Raw genomic sequence first — 14,928 nt, forward strand, 5'->3', positions numbered from 1 at the left:
AAAACGTATCCATTCAATGATGAAATAAATTTTAGGGTTTAACCATTTAACTTGTAGATTTGAATCTGAAGCCAAAAAATAATGAATTAGGAAAAATAAATAATCAACAAAAAAATTAGAGTCTGAGTTTCAGTTCATTTATCAGAAGGCTTTTACTGGAATTTCAAAGTACTATTACTTTTATATATTAATAATAGATTAATTGCATTGAGCAACGAAAAATTGATTTTATGTTGAAAAGTTAAAAACATGAGTTTTAATAGCTATGATAATTAAATAGTCATTTACCCGTGTATGTCTGTGCCATTAGCCTTTAACTTCATGAATTATTGACATATTTTAAACATAATTTTAAAAATATATATAAATCCACTTATATAACTTTAGGATGATAAAAAACACGAAAAATGAAATTTATTTCATTTTTAACTCCTAAGAATTATTTTGATGATATACATTAATAATAATAATAATCAATAAATATTATTTAATTTTATAATAATGGTGATTGATTTTGTAATCAATTTAAAAGGTGTAATTTTTTGTATTAAATACATAAAATATATTCCTATTTGTTTGAACATTGGAACAACTATATTTATAACAATAATTATTTCATTCATATAATTATAACAATATTCAATAAAATAAAAAATCTAAATAGATAATAGATTGTATGACAGTACCCGTCAGGATACTTTTAAATAAATTCATCAAATCACTTTTAATTATGATTCTTTTTAATTATTATTTTTATATAAATAAGTTCATATTTGTCATATCATCTTACATTTTTATTGTAGTTTAAAAGTACTCATAATTATAGTTAATATATTAGATATATTTTAAGAGTATCACAAATAAATAAAATATATGGATATAATTATTGTATATTATTTTTTTACATTTTATTTAATAAGATGGAATTTACTATTGATGCGCGGTAAAGTTTATATGTACTAATTAAATTGGATAATAATTAATGAGAAAGAAATAATTTACTTTAAGTATGTCATTCCATTTAAAAAATAATAAGTTATGATTTCATATATTTTAATGTTTAAACAAATACATACAAAAATAAAATCGTGTGTAGGTTACCATTGAAAGCTAATTTATTTTTTTAATAAATAAATTAGCTCAGTAATTAATAATAATAACTAATAATAATTACTAAAATTAACAAAGAAAGAGATTAAATTTTGAACATTATTATTTTATGTTCTAATTTGTTGGAATTTTGAAGAGCTGACGGTTGGTTTGAGAAGTTTAATGGTTAATATTATGTATTTAATAATTATGGTATAAATATATTTGGTATAATGTTAAGTTAAAGTGAAAAAAACGTAATGATGGTAATATTCTAGTAATTAAATATATTTTGTACAATGAAGGATTATTGGGAAACAATTATTGTAACTTCCAATACCAACTAATTAAAAGAAAGAGATACGTGTTTAAAGACCATATATTTGAAAAATGATCCATTCAAGCATATGTGTGCACCTCTCACATAAAAGAAGGATGATCCATTCAAGCATATGTGTGCACCTCTCACATGAAAGAAGGATGATACATTCAAGCATATGTGTGCACCTCTCACATAAAAAAGGATGATCCATTCAAGCATATGTGTGCACCTCTCACATACAAGGCTTCCTTATAGAAGGAAGCCTTACAGTTTGCCGCAACAAAAGCTCTTCCTACCTGATCATCAAGAATGGTGGAGCCTGAGTCGGCAGTACATGCATACAAAAACAACAATGGTAAAAACAACTCTGTTCTTGTTGTTGTCACCATTTATTTGAGATTGTCACCATTTATTTGAGATTGAGAAATCTCAATAATACCTCCAAGGATATCTAAAAAACAAAACATGTTCAGGGAATAAATAATATTACATAAAATTCAGAAATCTATCACAAAGAATACAATTAACTTACCAACCAAAACATTAGACTGAAACCTTCCTTCAACTATGGCATCCCATCCAAGAAGGTTAAGGTAATAAGCAGGAAGGTCAGGAAGGTCTGATTTCTTAACAGAAGTTGATCCACATAAAACCAATTTGTAAGAATGATTCGTCGACTTAAAAGAGAAGTCATTTTTCGAAACTTTGAAATTCTGCATGATATAAGAACTTCCAGCTGATAGTTCGGACTTGAATTTGAAAACCAAATAAGTAGGTACAATCGCTTGAATCATATCATGCTTAAAAAAACAGAAATAATATTTGTTAGAAATAAGGCAGAACACAGTGTGTAAGACAAAAACAATAGAATTTGGGAATAAAATACCACCTTCGAATCAACTAAAACGTTCTTTGTTGGAAGAACTTGTTACAGACCATATATGCTTACAACTAACTGCAATCTTCCACAAATCCTTCGATGTCCTTCATAGAATCGGTAGGGCGAGCCATGGGAATGCTTAAATAACTGCAAGAAGAAAACAAATTTCACTTGGAAAATACCAAATCGTACAAATTAATAGAAAACAAAAATGGAGAAGAAACTTCAAACCTGTAAAAGAGAAAGTGAATACTGGTGTGCCATTGTTGGTTTTGAAACGCATAGAAAATTGAAAGGGCACAAGTAATTTATTTTTTTTGGGTAGTGGAGGGATTGATTTTTTCAAACGCATAGAAAACGTATCCATTCAATGATGAAATAAATTTTAGGGTTTAACCATTTAACGTGTAGATTTGAATTTGAAGCCAAAAAATAATGAATTATGAAAAATAAATAATCAACAAAAAATTAGAGTCTGAGTTTCAGTTCACTTATCAGAAGGCTTTTACTGGAATTTCCAAGTACTATTACTTTGATATATTAATAATAGACTAATTGCATTGAGCAACGAAAAATTGATTTTATGTTGAAAAGTTAAAAACATGAGTTTTAATAGCTATGATAATTAAATAGTCATTTACCCGTGTATGTCTGTGCCATTAGCCTTTAACTTCATGAATTATTGACATATTTTAAACATAATTTTAAAAAATATATATAAATCCACTTATGTAACTTTAGGATGATAAAAAACACGTAAATGAAATTTATTTCATTTTTAACTCCTATGAATTGTTTTGATGATATACATTAATAATAATAATAATAATAATCAATAAATAAATATTATTTAATTTTATAATAATGGTGATTGATTTTGTAATCAATTTAAAAGGGGTAATTTTTTGTATTAAATACATAAAATATATTTCTATTTATTTGAACATTGGAACAACTATATTTATAACAATAATTATTTCATTCCTATAATTATAACAATATTCAATAAAATAAAAAATCTAACACGACATTATCAATTTTTAGGTACTTTAGTTTTTATATATTATAATAGATAATAGAGTGTATGACAGTACCCGTCAGGATACTTTTTAAATAAATTCAAAAAATCACTTTTAATTATGATTCTTTTTAATTATTATTTTTATATCAATAAGTTCATATTTGTCATATCATCTTACATTTTTATTGTAGTTTAATACTATTCGTTGTAATATCCTAATTTTATTTCAAGAGATTTACTAATAGGAAATTGCATTTAGTTGAGATATAACTAAGTGGCATCATGGTAAATAGAATCTAGTTGGGGGTTGTTTTGGTCATTTCATCCAATAAATAGGACTTAAGGGAGTGTTTGGCTTGTGTTGTCTTTGACCATTGGTAACAAAAACAGAATTTGGAGAAGAGGAAGAAGAAAACGTGAAAGAAGAAGAAGGAAGGAGAAGACCATTCAACTTTCAGCCTTGCATGAACCTTTGATCCATCAATCTTCATCATCCACTTCTGATTTTCAGAGCTTCTTCCTCAGCTTAATCAGGTGAGTCTCATAGATAGAGACTTTGGGGAAACTTTTGGGGTTTATGTCAATGTGAGGAATTAAGGGATTGAGAGTATGTGTTCTATAATTCTTACTCATGCATGTTTTTAGACTCTATTCTAGTAGTAATTCGTGTATGTACAATTACCATGTCTTATTACTCCATTAGGAATGATTTCATGTGAGATTTTGGGGTTTGGGGACCCCAAACGCGTTCTGCATTTTTGTTGATTTTGCAGAGTTTGCTGCAGCGAACTTTCATTCGCTGTAGCGAACTGTGTAGCGAATAAACCTGGGAGTTGAATTGATTTATTCGCTGTAGCGAACTTTCCTTCGCTGTAGCGAATCGGGGCTTCGCTGGAGTTCGCTGTAGCGAACTGACCTGGGATTGAAGAAGTTTAGCTTCTGTTTGAGTTTGCTGTAGCGAACAGAAGTTCGCTGTAGCGAACTAGTCTGATGCAGAATTGACATTTCTCTCATTTGAGTGCAGTTTCGCTTCGTATCGGAATCGAAGGCCTCTTATGACTTGTATAACCTTCTGATAAGTGTTTTATTTGTGTAAGACCATGACATGACCATAATCCCTTGAATATGCTTGTATGTTGTGAAATACAAATTGTGTGTGTGGATTATATTGTGGCATAATTATTGATGTTTCCACTTGTTCCTGTTGAACACTTGGATGTAATTGCTTGTGTGATGGCTGATACTGTGATGTGTGTGTGCTTGAATCGGAGTAAGCTTAAGCTACTAGGTGGTAAGTCCTGTTTATGGACTTAGTCCATCATTTACCGTTGCGGTGTGAAGGTGAGGGTCTTGAATGGCGTTTCCCACCTTGATGTGACACACATGCGTGCTCGGTATGTTTATGCACCTGAGCTACCATTGCAATATGAAGGTGAGGGTCTTGAAAGGCGTTTCCCACCTTGATGTAACATATTGGCGTGCTTGGTATGGTGGAGTCGTGATGCCACGTAGGCTACATCACTTCAGACTCACCTCTAGCGATGTCACGTAGATAATCACTAGGCTTTCGCCCGGTGGGCTTGTACTGTCATGTAGGCGTCTTCGCATTTGGATAACCACCTGCGTATATACATGATTGATGGGGTAGGGACACCATTTAGGAAGTCACTGCGGTAACTCATCACAGATGAGATTGTGTAGCCAAGTAGGTGTAATTCACATGGGATTCATCTGACTCATAGTGCGGTGGTCTTGTGCGAGTCTCTTGACGCGATGTACAGGAGTAACTCACCGAGGGTGTGGTTTGGCAACCTAGGTAGACAGGCAGATTCTACTCCTGGATTCCTCGTACATGGGTACGGGTCTGCACACTTGTTTGTGGTGGCGTTGAGCCCATTGTTGTTGATACCATCTTCGATAGTTATGGGACTTCCATTGATGGTGTACCCTTGTTTGTACTTGTACCTAGCCGTGAGGTAACCCGGATCCTCGGTGGATCCGTTGATTGCATGTTCCCTGTAGAACTGAGTGAACCCGTAAGATAGGGAGACTCACTGAGATTTAGTAATCTCACCCCATTCCAATTATTCTTTTTACAGGTGGTTCGAGGCAGGATCGTGGAAAGGGTAAGATGGTTTAGCTTCGAGATGGTGTTTCTTGGTGTGACGCTCTTTTGTAGTTTATGATCTTTTGTATTACCATCTTTTGTATCATGGATATGTACTAGTACCATGTTGGAACTCTTGTATTTTGGCCATGACAGTTTGGGCTTTTGTACTCGTACTTATACATCATCCATTTCCGCTGCTTATTATATGATTTTCTGTTACCATTTTAATGCCATATACGTATATCCTAGGCAATGTATGTATGGGGTGTTACAGTTGGTATCAGAGCAGGTCGATTCTCGGCTTTGCCACGAAACATCATAAGTTAGCATAATTCTGCCTCATATGTGTAGTGTCGGCATGATTCCTTATGTCTTACTTATGGCATTAAGCCTGATCAACTTGATTCCGTGTGTAGGACAAACAGGAAGATGGCTGAACAACGCAGAGGTCCCGGAAGGCCCAGGACGAGGAATGTGGAGACTGAGCCTGAAACCGAGAATGCGGGTGTGCCTCGGGTGCAGATAATGCAGCAGATGCAACAACAGAATCAGATGATGATGCAAATGATGCAAGGCATGCAAGGGCAACAACCAACCGCTCCGGCCCCTACTCCTCAGGCTGCAGCAGGGCCTGACTTTCGTGCCTTCTTTCGGATGGATCCGCCAGAGTTCTTGGGTGGCTTAGATCCTGTGATTGCGCATGATTGGCTATATGCTATGGAGATGATATTCCAGGCTATTCAGTGCACCGAGGAAGAGAAGGTGATCTTTGCTGCTCAGAAAATGAAGGGACCAGCAGGAAGATGGTGGAATACGGAGTCTACGTATTTCACTAACCGAGGGATTCCTAAGGATTGGCAACATTTCAAGACAGCTTTCTTGGAGAAGTACTACCCCAACAGTGTGCGTGCTTTGAAGGAGCGTGAGTTTCAGTCCTTCAAACAAGGCAACATGTCGGTGTCTGAATATGCTGAGAAGTTTGAGGACATGGCTGCCTATTCCAGACAAGCAGCTTATGCACCAGATGAGTTGTGGAAGATTGATCAGTTCCTTATGGGGCTGAATGCTGATATTGTGCACAGTGTGTCTCAAAGGGAGTTTACCACCTATGCTGAGTGTTTGAGGCAATGCTATGTTGCCGAGAACACATTGAAGAGAGTCCAAGATGAAAGAGAACAGAATAAGCCGGTTCGTAGGGAACAAGGAAGGTCGGGGCAGCATCTGAAAACTCGCAATTTCCCGCCTATGAAGAAACAAGTTCATGGTGATCGCTCTACTCAATCTCCTTGGTGTGGCAAGTGTAACAGGAAGCATTATGGAGATTGTAAGACAACCTCGGTGAAATGCTACAAGTGTCAAGAGTTCGGTCATTTTAGGAAGGATTGTCCTGTGCGAGATGCTCCCGAAAGGACTCCAGGTCGTGTTTACACCTTGGACGCTAGGAAGGCCCAAGGGAACACTAATCTAGTTACTGGTACGTGCTATGTTAATAACCAACCTTTGTTTGTGCTAGTTGATTGTGGAGCAACACATTCCTTTATTTCTTATCCTTGTGTACGGAGGCTTGGTTTTGAGACGAGTCTTCTTCCTAATCCTATGATTATCTCATCGGCTACGGACGATGTAGTAGAAGCTCGAGAAATTTGCAAGGAGTGTTTTATTACCTTCAATGGTCGTAGATTTTTGATTGATCTCATTTGTCTACCTCTTAAGAAGATCGATGTAGTACTTGGTATGGACTGGTTGTCAGCTAACTCGGTGTACATCGGTTGTAAAGAGAAGGCTATCTTCATTCCTGCTGAGGGAACTACACCAACCAATGCCATTGAACATCTTCTTGAAGGTACAGTTAACATGATCAATTACCTTTTTGCTCAAGAGAAGTCTTTCCTTTTGGCTCTTACGTCGGACTCCAAGGACAAGAAGAGTGTATTGGAGATTCCGGTTGTGTGTGAATTTTCCGATGTATTTCCGGAGGATGTTACTTCTCTTCCGTCGGAAAGGGAAGTTGAATTCTCTATTGATCTTGTTCCGGGTACCGCTCCAGTTTAGACCGCCCCTTATAGGATGTCTCCTGCAGAGCTAAGAGAGTTAAAGAGTCAGCTAGAAGAGTTGTTGGCGAAACACTTCATTCGTCCCAGTGTTTCTCCATGGGGAGCCCCAGTTTTGTTGGTAAAGAAAAAGGATGGTAGTATGCGTTTGTGCATCGACTATCGTCAGCTGAACAAGGTAACCATAAAGAACAAGTATCCTCTACCATGAATTGATGACCTCCTGGATCAATTGAAAGGAGCCTGTGTGTTCTCGAAGATTGATCTCAGGTCGGGATATCATCAGATTCGGGTTAAGAGTTCGGATGTATCTAAGACTGCTTTTAGGACGAGATACGGTCATTATGAGTTCTTGGTTATGCCATTCGGGGTAACCAATGCTCCTGCTGTCTTTATGGATTACATGAACCGAGTGTTCCAACCGTATTTGGACCAGTTCGTGGTAATCTTCATAGATGACATCTTGATCTACTCTCGAACTATTGAAGAGCACATGGAACATTTGAGGATTGTGTTGTCGGTTCTTAGAGAAAAGAAGTTGTTTGCAAAGCTTAGCAAATGTGAGCTCTGGATGTCCGAAGTCAAGTTTCTTGGACATGTTATATCTGGCGGCGGCGTAGCTGTAGACCCTTCAAAGGTAGAAGCAGTGATAAATTGGGAACGACCCAAGAATGCAACTGAGGTCCGTAGTTTCCTAGGCTTGGCAGGTTACTATCGGAGGTTCATTATGGGCTTTTCCAAATTGGCATTACCTTTGACCAGGCTAACAAGGAAGGAAGTTTCATTCGAATGGAATTCAGAATGTGAGAAGAGTTTTCAGAAACTAAAGAAGAAACTGACTACTGCTCCAGTGTTGGTGATTCCAGATCCAAACCGATCTTACGAAGTGTTTTGTGATGCTTCTAAGAAAGGCTTGGGTGGAGTATTGATGCAAGATGGACAGGTTGTAGCTTATACATCTAGACAGTTGAGATCTCATGAAGAGAATTATCCTACTCATGACCTCGAACTCGCTGCGATTGTGTTCGCGCTCAAGGTGTGGCGACATTATTTATATGGGGTTCACTTTGAGATGTTTAGTGATCACAAAAGTTTGAAGTATCTCTTTGATCAAAAGGAACTCAACATGCGTCAGAGGAGATGGATGGAGTACTTGAAGGACTTTGACTTTGAATTAAAGTACCATCCCGGTAAAGCTAATAAGGTAGCAGATGCCTTGAGTAGAAAGGAGATTAAGGTTGCAGAGCTGATGATGTTAGAATTTGGCCTTATGGAGAAGTTCAGAAATTTGGACTTACAATTTGAGTGGGCACCAACGGGTGTGTTGATAAGTAACTTGTGTATTGAGAATGAGTTGCGGGAAAGGATCCGTCAAGCACAGTGGAATGATGTAGAATTGCAGGCTAAAGCAAACCTTCCTGATTTCGTTCGTACATCTGATGGACTCATTCTTTTTGGACGAAGGATGTGTGTGCCAAATGATGCGGAGTTAAGGAGGTTAATTCTGGACGAGGCTCACAAGAGCAAACTCACCATTCATCCCGGATCAACCAAGATGTACCAAGACTTGAAAGGGAATTTTTGGTGGCCCGGTATGAAAAGAGATGTGGCTAACTATGTAGAGCAGTGTGCCATATGTCAACAAGTGAAGATTGAACACCAAAGGCCCGGTGGTATGTTGCAACCGTTGGATGTTCCTGTCTGGAAGTGGGACAGTATATCCATGGACTTCATTGTGGGACTACCACGAGTCTTGGGTGGGCATGACTCTATATGGGTGATAGTGGACCGTTTGACCAAGTCCGCACATTTCTTACCGGTTAAGACAACTCACAAGGTTTCTCACCTTGCGAGGCTTTTTGTAGTGGAGATTGTGAGATTGCACGGTGTACCTTCTAGCATTGTGTCGGATAGAGATCCGAAGTTCACTTCTCGATTTTGGAAGGCCTTTCATCAAGAGATGGGTACAAAATTGAATTTGAGCACTTCTAACCACCCTCAGACAGATGGGCAAACAGAAAGGACTATTCAGACCATTGAGGATATGCTGAGGGCATGTATCTTGGAAATTAGTGGAAGTTGGAAAGATAACTTACCTTTGATAGAATTCGCGTATAACAACAGTTATCACGCGAGTATCGGTATGGCCCCATATGAAGCCTTGTATGGAAGGAAGTGTCGATCACTGTTGTGTTGGTCTGAAGTTGGTGAGAAGGGAATCCTTGGACCAGAGATAATTCAAGAAACCACGGAGAAGGTTAAGATGATCCGAGATAAGATGAAACAAGCTCAAGATCGATAGAAGAGTTATGCGGACAAACGAAGGAGACCGTTGGAGTTTGATGTAGGAGATCATGAGTTCTTGAAGGTGACTCCAAGGTTGATATTGAAAGGACCATTTAAGACACGCAAGCTTAGCCCGAGATATGTAGGACCTTATCAGATCATGAGACGGATAGGTGAAGTCGCATACTAGTTAGCGTTGCCTCCTTCACTATCCGGGCTGCATGACGTTTTCCATGTATCTCAGTTGCGGAAGTTTGTGCCGGATTCATTTCATCCTATCCTACCAGATACAATTGAAGTAGAACCAGGTCTTTCTTTCCAACCACAACCTTGTCGTATCTTGGAGTATGCTAGCAAGTCGTTGAGAAGCAAAGAGATACCTCTTGTGAAGGTGTTGTGGGAAGAGTCGCGTCTTGACGAAGCCACTTGGGAGCTCGAATCAGAGATGCGGGAGTTGTATCCTCACCTGTTCTGGTAAGTTTTCGAATTCGAGGACGAATTCTATTTAAGGGGGGGAGAATGTAATATCCTAATTTTATTTCAAGAGATTTACTAATAGGAAATTGCATTTAGTTGAGATATAACTAAGTGGCATCATGGTAAATAGAATCTAGTTGGGGGTTGTTTTGGTCATTTCATCCAATAACTAGGACTTAAGGGAGTGTTTGGCTTGTGTTGTCTTTGACCATTGGTAACAAAAACAGAATTTGGAGAAGAGGAAGAAGAAAACGTGAAAGAAGAAGAAGGAAGGAGAAGACCATTCAACTTTCAGCCTTTCATGAACCTTTGATCCATCAATCTTCATCATCCACTTCTGATTTTCAGAGCTTCTAACTCAGCTTAATCAGGTGAGTCTCATGGATAGAGACTTTGGGGAAACTTTTGGGGTTTATGTCAATGTGAGGAATTAAGGGATTGAGAGTATGTGTTCTATAATTCTTACTCATGCATGTTTTTAGACTCTATTCTAGTAGTAATTCGTGTATGTACAATTACCATGTCTTATTACTCCATTAGGAATGATTGCATGTGAGATTTTGGGGTTTGGGGACCCCAAACGCGTTCTGCGTTTTTGCTGATTTTGCAGAGTTTGCTGCAGCGAACTTTCATTCGCTGTAGCGAATGATTCGCTGTAGCGAACTGTGTAGCGAATAAACCTGGGAGTTGAATTGATTTATTCGCTGTAGCGAACTTTCCTTCGCTGTAGCGAATCGGGGCTTCGCTGGAGTTCGCTGTAGCGAACTGACCTGGGTTTGAAGAAGTTTAGCTTCTGTTTGAGTTCGCTGTAGCGAACAGAAGTTCGCTGTAGCGAACTAGTCTGATGCAGAATTGATATTTCTCCCATTTGAGTGCAGTTTCGCTTCGTATCGGAATCGAAGGCCTCTTATGACTTGTATAACCTTCTGATAAGTGTTTTATTTGTGTAAGACCATGACATGACCATAATCCCTTGCATATGCTTGTATGTTGTGAAATACAAATTGTGTGTGTGGATTATATTGTGGCATAATTACTGATGTTTCCACTTGTTCCGGTTGAACACTTGGATGTAATTGCTTGTGTGATGGCTAATACTGTGATGTGTGTGTGCTTGAATCGGAGTAAGCTTAAGCTACTAGGTGGTAAGTCCTGTTTATGGACTTAGTCCATCATTTACCGTTGCGGTGTGAAGGTGAGGGTCTTGAATGGCGTCTCCCACCTTGATGTGACACACATGCGTGCTCGGTATGTTTATGCACCTGAGCTACCATTGCAATATGAAGGTGAGGGTCTTGAAAGGCGTTTCCCACCTTGATGTAACATATTGGCGTGCTTGGTATGGTGGAGTCGTGATGCCACGTAGGCTACATCACTTCAGACTCACCTCTAGTGATGTCACGTAGATAATCACTAGGCTTTCGCCCGGTGGGCTTGTACTGTCATGTAGGCGTCTTCGCATTTGGATAACCACCTGCGTATATACATGATTGATGGGGTAGTGACACCTTTTAGGAAGTCACTGCGGTAACTCATCACAGATGAGATTGTGTAGCCAAGTAGGTGTAATTCACATGGGATTCATCTGACTCATAGTGCGGTGGTCTTGTGCGAGTCTCTTGACGCGATGTACAGGAGTAACTCACCGAGGGTGTGGTTTGGCAACCTAGGTAGACAGGAAGATTCTACTCCTGGATTCCTCGTACATGGGTACGGGTCTGCACACTTGTTTGTGGTGGCGTTGAGCCCGTTGTTGTTGATACCATCTTCGATAGTTATGGGACTTCCATTGATGGTGTACCCTTGTTTGTACTTGTACCTAGCCGTGAGGTTACCCGGATCCTCGGTGGATCCGTTGATTGCATGTTCCCTGTAGAACTGAGTGAACCCGTAAGATACGGAGACTCACTGAGATTTAGTAATCTCACCCCATTCCGATCGTGGAAAGGGTAAGATGGTTTAGCTTCGAGATGGTGTTTTGTTGGTGTGACGCTCTTTTGTAGTTTATGATCTTTTGTACTACCATCTTTTGTATCATGGATATGTACTAGTACCATGTTGGAACTCTTGTATTTTGGCCATGACAGTTTGGGCTTTTGTACTCGTACTTATACATCATCCATTTCTGCTGCTTATTATATGATTTTCCATTACCATTTTAATGCCATATACATATATCCTAGGCAATGTATGTATGGGGTGTTACATTCGTAATTTTAGTTAATATATTAGATATATTTTAAAAATAGTATCACAAATAAATAAAATATATGGATATAATTATTGTATATTATTTTTTTACATTTTATTTAATAAGATGGAATTTACTATTGATGCGCGGTAAAGTTTATATGTACTAATTAAATTGGATAATAATTAATGAGAAAGAAATAATTTACTTTAAGTATGTCTTTCCATTTAAAAAATAATAAGTTATGATTTGATATATTTTAATGTTTAAACAAATACATACAAAAATAAAATCGTGTGTAGGTTACCGTTGAAAGCTAATTTATTTTTTTAATAAATAAATTAGCTCAATAATTAATAATAATAACTAATAATAATTACTAAAATTAAGAAAGAAAGAGATTAAATTTTGAACATTATTATTTTGAAGAGCTGACGGTTGGTTTGAGAAGTTTAATGGTTAATATTATGTAATTAAAAAATCTTCCACAAATCCTTCGATGTCAGTAATTTATTTTTTTTGGGTAGTGGAGGGATTGATTTTTTCAAACGCATAGAAAACGTATCCATTCAATGATGAAATAAATTTTAGGGTTTAACCATTTAACGTGTAGATTTGAATTTGAAGCCAAAAAATAATGAATTAGGAAAAATAAATAATCAACAAAAAATTAGAGTCTGAGTTTCAGTTCATTTATCAGAAGGCTTTTACTGGAATTTTCAAGTACTATTACTTTGATATATTAATAATAGACTAATTGCATTGAGCAACGAAAAATTGATTTTATGTTGAAAAGTTAAAAACATGAGTTTTAATAGCTATGATAATTAAATAGTCATTTACCCGTGTATGTCTGTGCCATTAGCCTTTAACTTCATGAATTATTGACATATTTTAAACATAATTTTAAAAAATATATATAAATCCACTTACATAACTTTAGGATGATAAAAAACACGTAAATGAAATTTATTTCATTTTTAACTCCTAAGAATTATTTTGATGATATACATTAATAATAATAATAATAATCAATAAATATTATTTAATTTTATAATAATGGTGATTGATTTTGTAATCAATTTAAAAGGTGTAATTTTTTGTATTAAATACATAAAATATATTTCTATTTATTTGAACATTGGAACAACTATATTTATAACAATAATTATTTCATTCCTATAATTATAACAATATTCAATAAAATAAAAAATCTAACACGGCATTATCAATTTTCAGGAACTTTAGTTTTTATATATTATAATAGATAATAGATTGTATGACAGTACCCGTCAGGATACTTTTTAAATAAATTCATAAAATCACTTTTAATTATGATTCTTTTTAATTATTATTTTTATATCAATAAGTTCATATTTGTCATATCATCTTACATTTTTATTGTAGTTTAAAAGTATTCGTAATTATAGTTAATATTTTAAAAAGAGTATCACAAATAAATAAAATATATGGATATAATTATTGTATATTATTTTTTTTACATTTTATTTAATAAGATGAAATTTACTATTGATGTGCGGTAAAGTTTATATGTACTAAATAAATTGGATAATAATTAATGAGAAAGAAATAATTTACTTTAATTATGTCTTTCCATTTAAAAAATAATAAGTTATGATTTGATATATTTTAATGTTTAAACAAATACATACAAAAATAAAATCGTGTGTAGGTTACCGTTGAAAGCTAATTTATTTTTTTAATAAATAAATTAGCTCAATAATTAATAATAATAACTAATAATAATTACTAAAATTAAGAAAGAAAGAGATTAAATTTTGAACATTATTATTTTGAAGAGCTGACGGTTGGTTTGAGAAGTTTAATGGTTAATATTATGTAATTAACAATTATGGTATAAATATATTTGGTATAATGTTAAGTTAAAGTGAAAAAAAACGTAATGATGATAATATTCAAGTAATTAAATATATTATGTACAATGAAGGATTATTGGGAAACAATTATTGTAACTTCCAATACCAACTAATTAAAAGAAAGAGATACGTGTTTAAAGACCATATATTTGAAAAATGATCCATTCAAGCATATGTGTGCACCTCTCACATAAAAGAAGGATGATCCATTCAAGCATATGTGTGCACCTCTCACATAAAAGGCTTCCTTATAGAAGGAAGCCTTACAGTTTGCCGCAACAAAAGCTCTTCCTACCTGATCATCAAGAATGATGGAGCCTGTGTCGGCAGTACATGCATACAAAAACAACAATGGTAAAAACAAATATGTTCTTGTTGTTGTCACCATTTATTTGAGATTGAGAAAACTCAATAATACCTCAATAATAATGGTGGAGCCTGAGTCGGCAGTACATGCATACAAAAACAACAATGGTAAAAACAACTCTGTTCTTGCTGTTGTTACCATTTATTTGAGATTGAGAAATCTCAATAATACCTAAATAATACCTCCAAGGATATCTAAAAAACATAACATGTTCAGGGAATAAATAATATTACATA

The 14,928-nt window shown here is 35.7% G+C and overlaps 2 protein-coding genes across 2 annotated transcripts; one reads left to right on the plus strand and one right to left on the minus strand.

Annotated features, from left to right (window-relative positions):
- Window positions 1-1,622: 1,622 nt before the first annotated feature.
- LOC131646709 (uncharacterized) lies at window positions 1,623-2,481 on the minus strand. Its single transcript, XM_058916679.1, has 2 exons — window positions 1,944-2,481; window positions 1,623-1,862 (listed from the first exon to the last, which is right to left on the minus strand). The coding sequence occupies exons 1-2, from the start codon at window positions 2,203-2,205 to the stop codon at window positions 1,801-1,803; spliced, it is 324 nt and encodes a 107-aa protein (XP_058772662.1). The 5' UTR covers window positions 2,206-2,481; the 3' UTR covers window positions 1,623-1,800.
- A 3,370-nt stretch (window positions 2,482-5,851) lies between these two features.
- Window positions 5,852-7,474, plus strand: LOC131649901 (uncharacterized). The gene has a single exon (XM_058919641.1). It carries the CDS (start codon window positions 5,852-5,854, stop codon window positions 7,472-7,474), a length of 1,623 nt encoding a protein of 540 aa, XP_058775624.1.
- Window positions 7,475-14,928: the final 7,454 nt, after the last annotated feature.

The sequence above is a fragment of the Vicia villosa genome, linkage group LG2 (assembly GCF_029867415.1).
Source record: "Vicia villosa cultivar HV-30 ecotype Madison, WI linkage group LG2, Vvil1.0, whole genome shotgun sequence".
Lineage (NCBI taxonomy): Eukaryota > Viridiplantae > Streptophyta > Magnoliopsida > Fabales > Fabaceae > Vicia > Vicia villosa.